The sequence below is a fragment of the Ananas comosus genome, linkage group 18 (genome assembly GCF_001540865.1).
Source record: "Ananas comosus cultivar F153 linkage group 18, ASM154086v1, whole genome shotgun sequence".
In the NCBI taxonomy this organism is placed as follows: domain Eukaryota; kingdom Viridiplantae; phylum Streptophyta; class Magnoliopsida; order Poales; family Bromeliaceae; genus Ananas; species Ananas comosus.
In genome coordinates, this window is record NC_033638.1 from 10,029,212 (window position 1) to 10,047,621 (window position 18,410).

General features: G+C 34.6%; 1 protein-coding gene across 14 annotated transcripts; it reads right to left on the reverse strand.

Annotated features, from left to right (window-relative positions):
- LOC109724099 lies at positions 443 to 15,022 on the reverse strand. 14 transcript variants are annotated; one of them, XM_020252781.1, is made up of 4 exons: positions 14,095 to 15,022; positions 12,473 to 12,534; positions 3,637 to 3,942; positions 443 to 3,405 (listed from the first exon to the last, which is right to left on the reverse strand). In XM_020252781.1, exons 1-4 carry the CDS (start codon positions 14,214 to 14,216, stop codon positions 620 to 622), a joined length of 3,276 nt encoding a protein of 1,091 aa, XP_020108370.1. In that variant the 5' UTR covers positions 14,217 to 15,022; the 3' UTR covers positions 443 to 619. The 14 variants fall into 14 exon arrangements, 4 of the variants coding, with proteins under 4 accessions (XP_020108370.1, XP_020108368.1, XP_020108371.1 ...); XM_020252779.1 differs by having other exon boundaries at positions 443 to 3,522; XM_020252782.1 differs by having other exon boundaries at positions 443 to 3,522; positions 14,048 to 15,022.

An 18,410-nucleotide genomic window follows, 5' to 3' on the forward strand; every position in this document is an offset into this window, starting at 1 on the left:
ATAAAGGATAAAAATATTTACATATTCTAATTTCAAAAAAACTATGTAAGCAACTACTTTTTATTTATGACTAACCAGATGTAAAACCAATATGTAAAAACAAACGTGCAGGATTGCGTACTGGATCATTAGATAAGAATCCTAGAACACATGTAGATAATTAGACTATATATTATATCCCAGAATATTAAAGCTCTATACTATTCAATATCATATTTACGAATAATCGCCTGTATTGTATATCCTATCCCAGAATATTAAAACTCTACATTATTCCACATCATATTTACGAATAGTCGGCATTGTATATCCCTGCATAAATATCCTCTCATTAGTAATGGAACAATAGCGAAACCCAAAATATTATCGTTATATATTCTTAGCGCAAACCTCTTCATCTATTATAAGGCATTCTAAACTGAGAATGCCATTTTTAAGTTGAGGCATTTTTGCCTCCCATATTCTGTTGATTTTGACTTTAATCCTACTATGTTGCTGTGTCAAATTTAAATATTTCAGTAGAACAAATCCCATTATTTGCCCCTATATATTCGAGAAAAAGCAAGAATTCTATTTAACAACAAAATATTACAAAAAACAGAGAACCAAAGGATTCGTTTTATGTATTCAGATTGTCAAAAATTTCTGTGAAGACAATATTTTGAGTACACCCTTCAGGCTCATTATTTTTATTTTCTATTAATATTCGTAATCCTTCACGTGACGTGACGCGAGAAACTCCAACATAAAGTTGCCCATGTGAAAATACTGGCCTTCGTAGATATAACCCAACATGTTGTAGTGTCTGTCCCTGGCTTTTGTTTATTGTCATGGCATAACACAGACGAATAGGAAATTGTCTTCTTTTCAGAATAAAGGGCCACTTTGTTTCCGTCACATGTGTCAGAATGCGAGGAATATACACTTTTCGACCAGCATGATTTCCTGTAAAAATTTGTGCTTCTATAACCTTTGATGCTAGTTGAGTAACTATCAAGCGCGTTCCATTGCAAAGCCCAGAATGTTGACTTATATTGCGCAACAACATTATCGGAACACCTACTTTTAATTTCAATGCATGATGCGGCACGCCATTGAACTTCAAGGAATTTAAAAAATCAATAGGGTAGAGAACGTCAGTTTCTTCAGTGTTTGCAGATGAGCTGCAAATTGAATCAGCACTCATATAACAAATTTCTTCTCCTGGTATCAAAGATAATAAATAAGCATTGACTTCATCAGCTGTATCATTTATAGGTGTGATAATAGCCCTGTCTCTCAAATATGAAGAATCATTATAATTTTGCTCAAGATTATCATAGACTGCGGAAACAATATCTCTTATACCATCTCCAGTATTTTTAATGAGCATGTCATCGGGTATCTTTATCCAAGTAGATTCTTCTTCATTTTCTAATTTAACTGCATTTAATTTACCATCACCTAAATCGAGAATCCATTTGGCAAAATTCAAAATATCTTCTTGTGATTCTGTATTCCTCAAATTTTTGTGCAGTCTCATATTAGTTGTCAGCCTAAAAATTTGACAATCGTTCCATATGTACGATTTAGTAATCGATGCATTTATTATATCATGTCTTGTTCCACCAATAATGACAGGTAGTATTTGTCTGAAATCTCCTCCAAGAAGAATAGTTTTTCCTCCAAATATTTTTCCTGCAGTAGTACCATCCAACACGTCTCTTAATGATTTATCTAAAGCTTCGAAACAATTTCTGTGATTCATTGGTGCTTCGTCCCATATAATCAAGCTAGTATAATTAAGCAATTTTGCTAGCTGTGTTCCCTTTTTTATTTCGCATGTTGAGAAGTCATCAAGCTTAATTGGTATTTTAAATCTGGAATGTGCTGTCCGACCTCCGGAAAGTAAAAGCGATGCAATTCCTGATGAAGCCACAGCCAAAACTATTTTAGCTTCAGAACGAAGCTTTGCTATTATTGTTTGCCAGAGATATGTTTTTCCTGTTCCCCCATGGCCGTAAACGAAAAACACACCTCCTTTATTTTCATAAACGGATGCCAAAACAGAACGATACACCGCTAACTGCTCAGTATTTAAACCATTGTATAGGGTTTCATGTTCATTTCTCAATACATCTGTATCGTAATCCATCTCTTCTCTCAAAAGTCTATTGCCTATGTCTTCTATAAGCAATCGGTTCGGAATAGGAAGCTTGAAATGAGAGAGAGAGCTGCCATTTTTGTTGAATAATACTTCCAATTCATATAAGACATAATTTTGCAGTTCCTCCTGTGGCATTTTAAGGCTGGAAATTCTTAAAACTTCTTTTAATCTATATGTAATATCATCAGCCATTAATTTCCAAAAATCGTTTAACAATTTTGCTGGATCCGACACCTCACAAAACATTATTATTGAAACAAATAGCTGCCTCAAGTCTGAAGCGGATGACCAATAAGATGCTTCATCTAATGCCTGATGCCATTCTAAATCATCACTGAGCAAACCAAGTGCATCACAAGCAGCACGAAATGTTTCATAGAGAATACCATTGACGGTTCTGATTTCATCAAAATTTCTAGGCCCACTAACTTTATTTAAGAGCATTCTCATAAAATAAAGTTCACCAGAATTCGGATGAATGTACACAATCCTTCCTATACGATTTCCTCTTTTTCGTCTCGACCAAAATTTGTCAGAAGGATGCCATACCCATTTTGTAGGAAATTCTACATAGGTTAATTCACGGGCATCATCATAGATTCTATTCATTGCCATCCATTCTGTAAACATAGTTTTTTCGATATTGCATCGATTCACAACATTAAGTAAATTTTCTCCTTCATGATACACGACATTATTCATAAACTGCATGTGAATTGTTAATCGTTCTACTGTAGGTTCTCTATGATGTATATCAAATTCAAATAATCTCCAGATAGCTTCATATGCCGATAAATATCTGCAATCTAAAAACCTTTTTATTTCATCAACACCGTCATATTGTTTCTTGGAATTTACTTCGGTTGATAAACAACTATCTTCGATCACCGCCCGCATTCTATCTGGGCCTTTGTTTATATACTTAAACAAATATTTAATAAGCATCGATTTGTTACACCACTCAACATTTATATGTGCTTGATACCTGACAATTAACTGTAAATGGTGAGGCACAACATATCTGTTGTCAAGATCAATTCCATTTTTTGTAGCATATCTTTCATCATTTCTTCTTCTATAAATAGCAAACCCATTTTCATCAAAAGATGTCTCTACTCGAAATTCTTTTGGAAAATGCTTGGAACATTGACCTTTTTTCATGCATGGCGCTTTAGAATTTGCTTGTCCACATGGGCCATGAATCATAAACTTTGTAACGGTTGCATATCCAATCGGGTCAATATTTTTATCAGGAATTTCTGCAGAAATAATCGAATCAATATCTGTAGGTGTTGGTAGCTTATTATCTGCGTGAAGCCACACCAAAATATGAACATGTGGAAGGCCTCTTTTTTGAAATTCGATCGTATATAAATCTAGAAAGAGAAAAATAGCAAAAAAAGGTAAGAATGTAAACATATCAAAATCCAAATAAAAGACAAAAAAAGATAAAAAAGGAATAATTCATTTGCAGCAAAAAAATAACATACCAGCAACGGTATTTCCAAAAAATACACCTTGTTTAATTTCCGCCATCAATGCATCAACTTTCATCTTGAAAACTCTACAGACGATATCAGGACGATCTTCAGATTTTTGCCCGGGAACAAATTGCAGAGCATTTTGTATTTCCAACCATTGTGTGTTGCAGGTAAATGTGATAAATAAATCGGGATGCCCGCAGTGTTTACAAATAGCAATTGCATCATGATAGTTTTGAATCATATATCGTGGACCTCCTGTGAAGCTGGATGGCAAAATAATTTTTTTACCAATAGCATCGCCGTCGACATCACCTGCAACAACAGCATCTTTTATACCTCTATAGATTTCCGATCGCAAATCTGATTGATTTTTTCTAATATAATCAAGTCGTTCTTCTTCAACACATGAAAAAGCATCAACAATATATTGCTGAAAAAGTTTGCCTCCACTGATTAAAGTCTTTCCTTCCTCTAATCTATTGTGCATCCTATAGGCATAAAACTCACGCATTGTAACATGTTTTCTGCAACCTATTTTTCTCTGCGATGACTCATTATATTTTATGCCTATTCTAAAACCATCTTCACCATATGGAAATAAAATGGGATATTGCATAGCCATAAAAGAAGGATGTAAATCACTAATCCGTTTTAAATTCTTTGTCTTGTACTCCACCACAATATCTCGTTGTCGGTCAGCAGAGCCCAAATCATCCACTATTAAGCCGGCAATTTCAGAAGCTGCTGGAGGATTATACTGCGCCATATTTTCACCACGATTTCCAATTAGTCTCAAGCGAATAGGCATATAATCAGTTTCTCTAAATCGATCTCTTGCCATTCGAAACACTTTTACCAATTCATTTTTGTCATCAAACATTTCTATGAGACGTTGAATCAAATCTCTATCAATGTGGCGAAGCTCATCAACACTATTGAATGCTTTCATTCTGTTACCAACCTCATTTTCAGTATCGTAAATATATAATTGAGCAAATTTAGGCCGTTCTCCATCAAATGGAAGTAACGAACCCATTCTGTGATAATTTTGCCCACTAATCTTGAAGACATATGGTCCCGGTCTTCTATTTATTTCACTGTCAATTTTTGCTCCTATTGATGTAAAAGCAAATACAGAATTATAAGCCCGTATATTTTGCCGAAAGTTTACAGACTGAGGAGATCCTTTATAGTTCAATAATGAATCCAGCAAATCCGGCGGAGGATGCAGCAGTGGTAAAGAAACTTTTCCTTCTTGACAACATAACGAAAACCTCGGAATGGACTCATTTCGAGACTTATAAATTCTCTCCGAATACCAAAGTAGAGCTCCACATGATTGGCATTTATACTCCGGCAATCCAAGAAACAACTGTTCTATACTATGTGCAGCACTCATTGCAGGCATAGATGCTACGCCAGAAATAGTAGCATGCGACTCAAGAGTATCATATTCCTGAACATTAGCATCGGATCGACGCCTTTTTTTCCCTTGTCGAACATTTCGAATCAAAAAGTTTGAAGATGATTCGCAATCAATACTACTTTGTAAGTTTGTAGAAGATAATCTGTTACTATTTCTTCGCTGAGCAAGAATGCTTCTACGTATCCTCCTATTTTCTTTACATATTGATGTAGAATCCATGTAGTTGCAAAATCAAAATTTAACCTATTACCACAGATCCCAAAAAAAATAATAGTTATAAAAAAGGCAGAAAGATTGTGCAACAATTGAGAAAATCTGCTCTTTTTTTCAGAATTATATGAAATGGATGCAACTGATTCTACAACAATAGTTAACTTCTTAGATGGAAGGAGCATACCTAAGAAATAACTAAGCTATAGGTTTTGCAAAGGTTTTGCAACGCAATTGGACTAAACTCCAACAAAATGCTCCTGCAAGTACGTAAAGTTTCCTGTAATATACAAATAAATTATCTCAATTTGCAGATTTAAGCACGAAAGCAATGCAAGATCGAATTCTACATGCAGCTAAAGTTTAAAACATGATGAAAACAATAAGTGAAAAGAAAGGGAGAAAAAGTTGAAAAATAAATCAAACATTTCGTAAAAAGCACACACCTGTTTATATATACTTTTATCACATTCTTCAAAATAGTATGTCATTAGTTGGTAAGTTATTCAAGTTTAAATAGAATCTCTAATTTGCTAGAATTTCTTTACAAAATTCTCAACCCGTTTTTTCTACACCTTAATATACACACATATTGTCCACTGTGGTAAGCATAAAGTACTTTATTTATCACTTTTATGTATGGGAAAAAAATAGAGTACTACAAAATTTATTAGCCTCTGATAATCAATTTAACATGATTCGAAATAGATTAATAATTTTTTTTGTTCTTTTAGTGATATCTTAAAATAAATTTATATTCCATTTTATTAGTATTATTACTTATATAATTAAGTTTCCATAATGTATATTGTATTTCAGAAAAAGGTTATTGTATGTATTGGCGAAATCCTCAAAAAAAATAGAGAAGTCTTAATCAAATTTGTATGGTCTGGACTTCCTTTGAGGTTTTGCTTTTGTTCTCGTTTCTCTGATTGTATGGTCTGGACTTCCTTTAACTCACTGCTGATGAAATCTTATTGTGATCAAATCTTATTGCTGATCAATGATAAACATAAACAATTTCTTATGCTAAAGATCATATTCCAAATACACAATATGTTTCCCTTTTTTCGTTTTCTATGATGTCAATTTTAGCATACTCTTTGAAAAATTATTGAAGGCCAATATTAAGGACAACTAACTGGATAAACTTTGATTTCTACAGTATGTTTCTCGGTGGCACAGGATCTACAATAATGTCTTTGTTTATAAATACTGATTAGCTTCATTAAAAAAAGCATACAGATTAGCTTCATCCATAAAAGAAAAGGAGGGGAGAAAGCAATCACAAATAACTAATCAACCTTACTTTGTTAAGTAGGCGTTATTTATCTATTCTTTCTATGGCCCTATTATTTTCATCAAGAACCATAGTTATTCTTTAGTAGACATCACCTATAATAGAATAAATTTAATAGTTAAAACTGCAAAACCATTTTGGTTTTTCAAAATCAAAAAGGAAATATACTATCCATTTCATTTATTTTAAAAAATACAAAGCCCGCAGAACTATGAAGGTGTGTCTGCTCAATATATAGCAGAAAAAAATCTTATGTATAGTTTTTTCAGGAAAAAGTAATAATAAAATCAAATGTACTACTAATTTAATAAACACCATTTACTACAACAGAGTAAAACTACCAATAAAGCAATATCACATACACTCAAGAAACAAAAAAAAAAAGAAAAAATAGCAATGTCGTATAACATCATAATTTCAACAGTTAATCTACAATGCTAATCATTTTATTTATTCAAAAAAAAAAAGAGGTGCCCTAGACTACAAAGATGTACCTTTAATATACAAAGCAGCAAATGGCTCATCTATAATTTTTTTGACAATAATATTTATCAATCATATTGTTTATTCAAAGAACAAATTTTACAAACATCGCTCACTACACCTGAGTAAAACTATCAACATCACGCATATTCTAAAGAATTCAATCCTGCCTCTGCACAGAATCTTTCGAAGTAATCATTTTTGTTAGCGACAATATCATCAGGTATCGAATATTTCTCTTTAAGAATTGCCAGATCCTTTCTCCAACATTCCTTCTCACCTTGCACTTACATACACCCAACCAGACCGGTAAACAGCACCAACTCACATTAATGAACAAAAAATGCAACAAAACAACCACAATTAATATAAAACAGAATGGCGGTGTCTACAAACATGTAAAGTAAAAGTCAGCCATAATAATCCAAGTAGCACATCCTAGCAACAATGGGAAATGGGGAGTGCTCCAAGGTGGTTTCAGTTATAAATTCATTAGTTTATAAATAGAAAAAATTATCAAGAAAACAACAAAGTAGTGAAAAAAAAGCTACATAAACTTCAGAAAGCAAAAAATCATAACAGATGCTCATAGACATGACAAACCAATAGCTAGAAGATGTGGCAGAAAAAAAAAGAAAAATCACAAGACCAGCCATAAGCAAACAAAGAGTTCTAGAATAGAGGTAGCAAACAAATTCATAAAAATTGGTACAAAACAAAATAGCAACCAAACCAGCCAAAAGAAGGAAAAAGGCTCAGATTTGAAAATAGCTCTCCAATTCACTACATCAGAGAAACTGTGAATATCACATATACACAAAAGCAGTAAAAAAAGAATTAACAGTATAAACTCTCTCTCTCTCTCTCTCTCTCTCTCTCTCTCTCTCTCTCTCTATATATATATATATATATATATATATATATATAGTAGGTCTTGTGTACACGGAAGCCTCCGTGCTTCTAAGCCATTTTTTATAATGGAGCTTTCAAATCGACGATCGGCTTCATTAGACTTGCTCTAGCATATTTGAAGTATCTAGAAAATAAATTTTATAATTTTTTGATATCCAAGTCGCTGAAAAAGAAAACAGCATATTCGACCAAGCGAGCACTCAATTAGCAAAAGCACATAAAAGAGAAACGAATAAAATCTCAAGAGAGAAAAACATAAAACACTAATTAACCTATGAAATGTCTTAGCCTTTCACAGTAGAACAATTATCCAACTATTAATGCTCTCCAAAGGCTGCGACGATTGTCAATAGGATAGTCTAATCGCCATGCCTTCTTAGCCCGATAATTATAAACCAACCCATTCCACCACCACTTTATACCAAACTATCAAACAAAGTTTTTTCAAGAGGGACGAATAAAATCTCAAGGGAGAAAAACATAAAACACTAATTAACCTATGAAATGTCTTTGCCTTTCACAGTAGAACAATCATCCAACTATTACTGCTCTCCAAAGGCTGCGACGATTGTCAATAGGACAGTCTAATTGCCATGCCTTCTTAGCCCGATAATTATAAACCAACCCATTCCATCACCACTTTATACCAAATTATCAAACAAAGTTTTTTCCATGTAAGAAAAACCAAGAACAGATAAGAAGCCGAAGAAATATATTGCTGCACGACCAAACCAAAAAAGGGAAAAATATTCACATATTTTTTAAGAAAATGGATATAAAGGCTCAACAACAAAAATGCCCATAGTAAACAGGCAATGGTTTAAGGTAAAAAATGCTGGAAAAGCCAAACAAACCGACAAACCAACAAAAAGGGAAAAAAAAAGGCTCGACCTTTATTTTCAGAATTGTAATTTATCAAATTCAACACGGAAAAGGTTTGGTCAATAGACGATGCAATAGTCAAGAAGCAACTGTCAACATCCAGAATGCGCCACACCTCAACGGAATAATAGTCACTTAAAATTCTGAAAGCAAAATGAAAGTAAGAAAATGGAATCAGGCAAACACAAATGAACCAAACAATTTTCAAACACATGTGCATTTTTTTTGTGCAAAACAGGTAAATTATATATTCTTTATATTGACCAAAAAAAAATGCATAAAAAACACAACAAATTAGTGTATGCTACCAGCGTATGCAAAAAAAAAACGGAGGCTTAGGTCGGCATAACTTTTTGTCACTCAAGGAGGAAAAAAAAAAGGACTAACCAATAGAGAGATAGATATAATACAGTTACATAAAAGATAAGAAGGCATAAATTTTTTTATATTTAGGAGGGAAATATAGAAACTAAAACTTTGTGACGAAAAAATAATGTAAGAATTACCAGCTAAAAATAGCAGAAACAAAAAGAGACAGCAAAAGGAAAAAGAATAGCGGAAAAATAGCTAACAATTAATGGCTAATAGAAAAAAAATTCGAGACTTAGGTTGTCCCATTTTTTGACACTAAAGGAGACAGAAAAATAGACATGAAAAGTTAAAGCAGCAAAACCCGAAGAAAGCAAAAAAGTTTCGGACAATTAGATTGATGCAAACTTTTTGCAGTAAAAGAGAAAAAACCAAGAATAAGCGAAGAACAACACAATAAAGAGATACTATGAATCAAAGTTGACGTGCGCAATGAGGATTTGATGCACAGGTGTTATGCAGTAAACCACTGGCTCTATGAAAACGTTGCCCAAATTCCCAAAGCTCATCCCTAAAATCTAGCAATGCGCACAATTCCTAGGGAAAATAGATTAACAAAATGGGCAGAAAATAATAAAGAGATTCAGCAGAATCGATAATTAGCAAACTCTCGAGTTATATTTGTCTTGTCCACTGAACTTCAGTTAGAATAGTTAAATAATATTTTCAAACCTGTTAAACTGGAGTTTTCTTTCTTACCGAAATTTAACCTAAATAACTAAACAGTCCCATAAATTTTCTCAGCTTATAAGCAAGCTTAGTACTTTCATAATATTGCAATCAACATTTTTTCTTAGTTATTGTTCTTCTAGTTCCATTCTCTGAGCCAAATTGTTCACCAACTATTAATTATAAGCCAAACTAATCGAATTAAAGCTCAGCAAGTAAGACGAGTTAGTGCATAAGAAGCATTCAATAAAGACAAAGAATTAAAGAATGAAATTAATAAAAATATCACTGAAAGAAATATAAAGAAAAAGCATTATTAAAGTAGTGACAAAAAAGAAATAGATAATCAGTGGATTCAAATAGTTCTAAAAAAACTGAATGAGCTCAGATAGCAAGAATACTTTCATCCAATTTGTCAGATATCCAATGGACTTTTTTAGTGCCAACAATTGGTGCAAGTGTTGCCCCAAGGCCATCAAGCTTGACCTTTTTTCAATTCCACATCATAATTGCCCAACAAACCATTTGAGCCCACAGATTACATATTTCTTTTGTCCATCGAATGGTGCAACTGTTGCTATTTCTTTTTTTAATTCCACATCATAATTGCCCAACAAACCATTTGAGCCCACAGATTACATATTTCTTTTGTCCATCAAATGGTGCAAGTGTTACCCCAAGGCCATCAAGCTTGCCCTTTTTTTAATTCCACATCATCATTGCCCAGCCCATTTGAGCCCACAGATTATACTTTTCTTTTGTGTCACTACTTTCATAATATTGCGATCAACATTTTTGGTAGCTTAGTTCTCCAAGTTCCATGCGCTGAGCAAAATTGTTCAAAAATTGCTAGCAACAGACGCAAAAAGAAATCTCAAATATCATGTCCCGCATATATTTTCCTAAGAGAACAATAACATATTTTTATTATTACTAACCGGCACCTGGCCGAAAATTCCAAATCCATCATACCTTTTTTTTGTATAATTGTTGCCTATCAACAGCTCACTCGTGTTTCTTTTGTACGAACCGAGAAAAAAATTAATAGGAAGGGAAAAGCACTAAAACCCAGAAGAATAGAAACAAATGGTCTAGGTTCCTTTTATTATCACAAATATCACAAAAAATATATCAAAAAAAAGAACAGAACAAACTACACCAGTATCAAAAGCATTAGTAATAATAGGCCAATACACTAACTTGCAAAAATCTGTAAGGATTTGATTAGTCTAACAATCAACCATGCAAGCTGTCTACTCCGAACAATACACAAACAGTTACCCACATGGTCGACCATCTAAATTGTAGTTGTTTACCTATAAATGTCTCAGCAGAGAATCGACAATTTTACAAACAACCAAAGTAGGCTCAATTCTCATTAAATTTTGCTCATAAATTAGGAAAAGTAGTGAGACCATTTGAACATTATAATTAAAGATCAGCGAGCAAAAGAAACTGCATCCAAGAAAGAGGAAAAAAAACAGGGCAAATTGTAATTCCCACAGGGGGGAAAAAGATATGAACCATTAAGGCATTAGAAAAATAACTACTGCATTAGAAAAGCTTTTTTAAAAACAAATTGAGTACTACATGATGTACTCATGTAGCACATAGTTGGTGTATTACACAAACTGATGTATTAAGTGGGACTTCTTTATTGCCTAACCCTATCAACATGTCAATAAAACATGAAGGCGACACTCAAACAAATAACCGAGTAGATTTAGAAACATGAGCAACAAAATTTCTGCATTTTTTCAAAAGCAAGACTGAAATATCATTTTAACAATTGTTTTTAAGGGAAAAACTACATTAAAAGAGGAATACTACCCAAAAAGTAATTCGCAAAAATAAATAGATATAAATTTCAAACTATTTAGCTCAAATTTGGCCCACATTTGTTAACATACCACGAAAATATTTCAGCAGCAAATGGTTGCTTGCCAAGCAAGCCATCCAAATATTGCTAATCTTAGATACAAACCCAAACAAATTAACTAAAACCTTTTCAACCATGATAAAAGGCCACACTGTTTGAGAAACGCTATCGTCACCAGCTCCTCAAAAAAAAAAACATGACACTCGACTTTCTTTTTTGTTTTTTTTGGAGGCTGTGATGATATAAAAAAAAAGAGACATGAGGTTTGGATGGTCTGGTTTCTAGGCAACCAACTCTTGATTTTCATTGTATCCTCCACAACCTATCTTAAGGTTTTTCTCTTATTGTATGGTCTGGACTTCCTTTGAGGTTTTGCTTTTATTCTCTTTTCTCTGATTGTATGGTCTGGACTTCCTTTAACTCACTGCTGATGAAATCTTTTTGTGACCAAATCTTATTGCTGATCAATGATAAACATAAACAGTTTCTTATGCTAAAGATCATATTCCAAATACACAATATGTTTCCCTTTTTTCGTTTTCTATGATGTCAATTTCAGCGTACTCTTTGAAAAATTATTGAAGGCCAATATTGAGGATAACTAACTGGATAAACTTTGATTTCTACAGTATGTTTCTCGGTGGCACAGGATCTACGATAGATTGGACAATACGCAACAGTTATTACACTCTAATTTCGTAAATTCACATACCAGCTGAAGGATTTCTTGAGAGGAACTGCTCAACAACTCCCTCGTTTTGAGCAACTGCTAAACTGCTTGAAGACATTGAGAAGAGCATCAGTATTTGGACTTACAAAGGATAGGCATTCAAATATATTGGCAATTTAATTAGACAATGTCATTTGTCACTAAATCTATCCCAGCAAGTTAGAAAAGCCTTCATCAACATAAAAGCTGCCAAAATGTTCAAACATCATCCCCAAAACCCAAAAATCCCCGAGATAAAAAAATAGGAAAATGCAAAAAAAAAAATGAATCGAGAAATTCTCACACGATGGAGTGGAACCTGAGAGCATCCAAGAATAGAAGATTATGCAGCTGGGAAACTCGTACCGATAAATCTACAGGCACAAAATAAGGGCCTACATAGCTATTAAAGAGGATGAATATCACTTAGCCTAAGCACATGGTTGATTGGTTTCTCATGTGGTTTGAGTACTTGCAAGTCGGTACATAATCAGGTAAATGGTTTCAAAGCATATAGCAGCAAGAATGAGAAGCATTTAGTCCCACAACCTCTTCAGTATTAATCACTATTTAAATTCATCTGCAATTGTTTCCACCTAGCAACTATTGTCTGATTTTTTTTTTTTTTTTTAAGTGCTCCACTAATTTGTAGAATCTCCAGCCATACAGATAAAGAGGAAAGACAAATGAGGGGGGAAAAAGCAAAGCACTCGAAATTATGTAAATATGCAGGAAGCCACAAAGAGATACCTACGCAGGTGCTTGCATGCAATGCAAAAACCATCCATCAAATGTACACCAGCAGAAAAAGCACATGTACACATGCAAATCTCGACCAAATTAAGCTTATGTCATCATCCATCCTTGTCGAACAAGTCATGGCATTATGTAAGGGAAAAGAAAAGATAAGGGCTGCAGGAACTATGGAAAGCAAGTAGGTACCTTTTTAAATCAAAAGGAATGCTAATCTTTCATAATCTTGTCATTGTCCTTCCATTCTTCAACTAATGTAAGTCTCCAACTAAATAAGGTTGCTACATGTATTCTTCTTTTTTTTCCTTTTTTCTTTTTTTTTTTCCTCTGCCAACTTTATGTTTGGTTATGTAAATTACTCAGACATGGTACAAAAGTAGGAGTATTTGGAGACAGCCCTATTCTTCAACATTTTTGCATGGTGTGGCCTCTGTGGTTATTGAACATTGATGGAGTTGTCGGATTGACACATCTCACAGAGCTAATAAGAATATATTCACCCAAATCAATTGAGAATTGTCTTGGATTTTCACAACAAGGTAGTTCATCAACCACATGGTGTAAGGTCATTTGCCTCGCAGAATCAATCCTCATCATCCTTTTAAATAGGTCCTTAAGTTGGAGCTATTAGCGAATTCGCAGCGGGGTTTTGGTGCAAAAAAATTTAGACAATGTCATTTGTCACTAAATCTATCTCAGCAAGTTAGAAAAGCCTTCATCAACATAAAAGCTGCCAAAATGTTCAAACATCATCCCAAAAGCCAAAAATTCCCAAGATAAAAAAATAGGAAAATGCAAAAAAAAAATGAATCGAGAAATTCTCACACGATGGAGTGGAACCTGAGAGCATCCAAGAATAGAAGATTATGCACCTCGGAAACTCGTACCGATAAATCCTCCAATCCACCATCTCAAAAATGCAACCTCTGCCCAAGTTGAAGAAGAAGCCAAAAATCTGGAAGAAGAACAGAGAAACAACATAGAGGGGCAGCATAAGAGAAGAATGAGAAAGCCGTCTAATCGGGGAACCCACGCCGGCCCGTACAGGGCCGCCTCACCGTCCGTACGGACACCTCACCGTCCGTACGGCGAGCCGGAGAACCCACGACGGCCGTACAGGACCGCCTCACCGTCCGTGCGGTGAGCAGGACGGCTGCGTTCCCGAGGCAGGACATGGACCACCGAAGCGAAGGCGGGGAGGAGGGAAAAGTCGCAGGGGGGGAACGCCGCGCCGTACGAAACGACCGAAGCGAAGGCGGGGAGGAGACCGAAGCGAAGGCGGAGGCGGAAAAGTCCCCAGGGGAGGGAGAACCCACGACGGCCCGTACAGGGACACCTCACCGTCCGTACGGCGAGCCGGAGAACCCACGACGGCCGTACAGGGCCGCCTCACCGTCCGTGCGGTGAGCAGGACAGCTGCGTTCCCGAGGGAGGAGATGGACCACCGAAGCGAAGGCGGGGAGGAGGGAAAAGTCGCAGGGGGGGAACGCCGCGCCGTACGAAACGACCGAAGCGAAGGCGGGGAGGAGACCGAAGCGAAGGCGGAGGCGGAAAAGTCCCCAGGGGAGGGAGAACCCACGACGGCCCGTACAGGGACACCTCACCGTCCGTACGGCGAGCCGGAGAACCCACGACGGCCGTACAGGGCCGCCTCACCGTCCGTGCGGTGAGCAGGACAGCTGCGTTCCCGAGGGAGGAGATGGACCACCGAAGCGAAGGCGGGGAGGAGGGAAAAGTCGCAGGGGGGGAACGCCGCGCCGTACGAAACGACCGAAGCGAAGGCGGGGAGGAGACCGAAGCGAAGGCNTTTTATTTTTAATGGCATAATCTCTCTATCTCTCTCTCTCTCTCTCTCTCTCTCTCTCTCTCTCAAATATGACAATTAAGAAAAAAATGACGAAAACACATATACACTATAAGTGTCAAAGAGACTACATCACTTAACCTCTAGATAAAAGTATATACTCGGAAAAGGGAAGAAAACCGACCAAACCAACGATAAAACAAAATATGGTTAAAAATACTTAAACAAACGATGGACATAAGATCTCGGCAGAGACAAACGAATACCAACCATGATACTAAAAAAAGAGAAAAAAAAGACGTTGTAGAAGATCGATAACCAAACAGTACAGATACTATACTCGTAGAGAAAACTAAATAACGAACTTCAAATACATCGAAAAAAAAGTGATGAAACAACAAAAGAACTATTAAAAAAGATAAATATTTGAGTACTTAAATATTGACTTTGGTGGAACCTCGTGAGGGGTGAAGGGTAACAACGATCCTACACGATGAACCTAATAATACCGAAAAATGGTATGTACAAACACCTGTGGCGGTAAGACAAAATATAATTAACACCAACAAAACAACGTAAAAAACAAGTAATTACACTTAACCACGACAAATGGCCAGACCAACCCACATACATTCGCGTTCCGGTCTTCCTTCCAACCTCTTTCCTAGACCGTTAAGAATTGCTCTTTATAAGCTATCGACTACTATAACAGTGATTGTTTTTGTTAATGAAGCTTTCTAAGACACGTCTCCGTCCTAACTTAACAAATCTTATACGCACTACAACTATCAAAATGAGTCCACATCACTCGCTACAGACATTTTAAATAAGAAACTTATTTTTTAGACTAACTATTTATAATAACAGCTTTTTAATATCTATTCAGTAAACAACGAAACATATAATTTCCATGTAGAAACATCAGATCCCGTGGAGAAAAAAAAACTTATTTATTTTACTAATCGTAACATCTACTTGACAACTTTAATACTACAATATGCTGTAACGAAAAAAAACAAAATAAAAAAAAAAGATCTCACATACACTATAACGAAATAACCATCAAAATGAGACGACATCATTTACCACAAATAATTTAATCATCATGTAAACTAAAATAATAATGAAAAAGGACTTTTTTGATATGTATTCTAAAAAAAGACGATGTATAACTCGTCTGTGTGGAAGTATCAAGACGCCCGAAACATAAAAAATTTTATTTACTTTACCTATCATATAAAGGAAAAACTAAAACTTTTTGGTTTTACCAAAATATCAAAATTGATATCTTAAATAAGATAATATCCACTACAGACGATTTCTTATTGATACCAAGAGTTACTTTTATTATCCCAGTATCTTTCTTATCTAATAATTGCGGATGAATTGTTTCATGCCAACTAATCAGTAAACACTAACGAAAGAGGGGAGGAAAAGAAAATACCTGCTTCGATTAGACATACGAAAAAACTTACTTCGATTAGTCATAAATATTTGTTTTTGTAACGTTTTTCTTGAATTGTCTTTTCTTTTTTAACGTCTAATATATGTCCAAGTTATATAAATACACGATAATAAAACTTGCACTACTAAATCGAGGAATCCATCGGACCAGAAAATACGATTTTTTTATCAAATTATTACATATCGGAAAAAAAAAAAGGGATAAAACCTGCGAGACGTTTGCTGAAGAGTATTTTTTGAGAAACTACAGCCAAAATTAGTTTGGTATGTTTGTTCTAACTCGATTTAAGGATAAAAAAGGAGAAGAAAACATAGATAAAAAGCATAATACGTTGACCGGTAATAAAACTATAGCTTCTCAAAAAAACTACATTACTACAAATTAGAAAAATACGGTACTAACAACTTTTAAAATTTTTAATAAACATATGTATTTAAGATAGTTTAATTCAAAATGGATGTGGAAAAAGAATCAGTAACAGTTTTTTTTTTCTCTAATAAAACAAAACTTAAACTAATGCTGAAGAGATAAAAAAAACTCCTAAAGCGGTTATGTATGTTATTGGAAAAAGACTTTATGTTATATATAATACCTTTGAATTAATATATTCATGATTATGATTATTTTCCCTTATATTTAAATAAAATTCTATAATGATTTTCTTGGTTTTTTTAATAATTAGATAAAGCTTAGTACAATTTAACTAACAGTCTCCGATTATTTAAAACATCATGAGATAAAAAAAGCGTATGTATTTTCACTATTTATTTCATGAAATACGAATGGTGTCACCTGTTATACACACATATAATTCCACATCTTTTTTACCCAACTCTTAAAACATTTTTTTAAGATCGTTTAATCTCTTAGATAAATTTGAACTTATTGAATGGTTGATTACTGTATGATAAAACTTCTTACGCTATTTTCATATATATTTGTCCACACACGAAAAATGCTTTACAAACTAAATAAAAAGTTGAAAAAGCGGGAAAGAAAAGTGAATAACAAAAGTAGGACAAAATTTGAATTCGACGTACATCTTAAGCTAGAACGTAACGAAAGCACGTCTAAATTTAGACGTTTAACTCTATTAAATAAACATGTAATGTCCTTTGAAATACATGAACGTCCTCGTAAAACAACCTCAAATCAGGTTAACGTAACGTTTTGGATATCGAATCAATAAAGAATCCATACGAGGAAGGTAGATTCTTCAATTGATAACAACATCTTAGTCAACGTAGGTAAAGTATATTAAGACTTTTTTTCTCGTTTAAAAGAGTTAACAACGTGTTAGAAAAACGGAAAAAATATTGGTAATACAAAAAACCCTAAACACCATTATCCAATTTAAAACTAAAACGTTGATGTACCTAATATGCAGTTATACATTTCTTTTGTCCTCCTATGCATCTTCGTAAGAACGAGTCGCTTCTTTATCATTGTCCAATATAAGATGTTTGAATGTTTCATCATAACAAACGCTTAGTAGAAGTTTGAAAAACTAAGCTTAACAAGCTGTTCCTTTTTTTTCCGTAGCTAGGCTGCGATTACAAGTCCTTATACTATGAGAACTCAGCGTACGATGATAAAGACCGCATCGTAGACACGGACGTTACTCGCAACGTGTATCATATCTTGTCGACATAGAACCTAACGGCCTCATATTTACGGTTAGTACACCTCGCGATGAAACCATAAGTCTTTCTTAAATATTCAGAGCTTTACTCAGGTAAGGCTTCAAAAGCAATACAACAGTTCTTCCTTTTCAAAGAAATGGCGACCACGTAGGAGGCGGCCTAAACGACCTAAGTAATAACTTGATATTTCCTAGAGGAGTCAGACATTTGAAAGCCGTTTTATATGCCCGCATATTAAGACATAAACGAAAATGTAGTTATCCTCGTTTTTAACTG

What these genes read in the sequence shown, in the direction of transcription:
- LOC109724099 (XM_020252779.1), bottom strand. Translation starts at nt 14,216, where the DNA reads ATGCTGCCCCTCTATGTTGTTTCTCTGTTCTTCTTCCAGATTTTTGGC. An exon ending in TATCGGTACGAGTTTCCGAG is followed by an intron (nt 12,535 to 14,094) that starts GTGCATAATCTT and finishes GTCTTCAAGCAG; the next exon opens with TTTAGCAGTTGCTCAAAACG. An exon ending in TTTTGGAAATACCGTTGCTG is followed by an intron (nt 3,523 to 3,636) that starts GTATGTTATTTT and finishes TTCTCTTTCTAG; the next exon opens with ATTTATATACGATCGAATTT.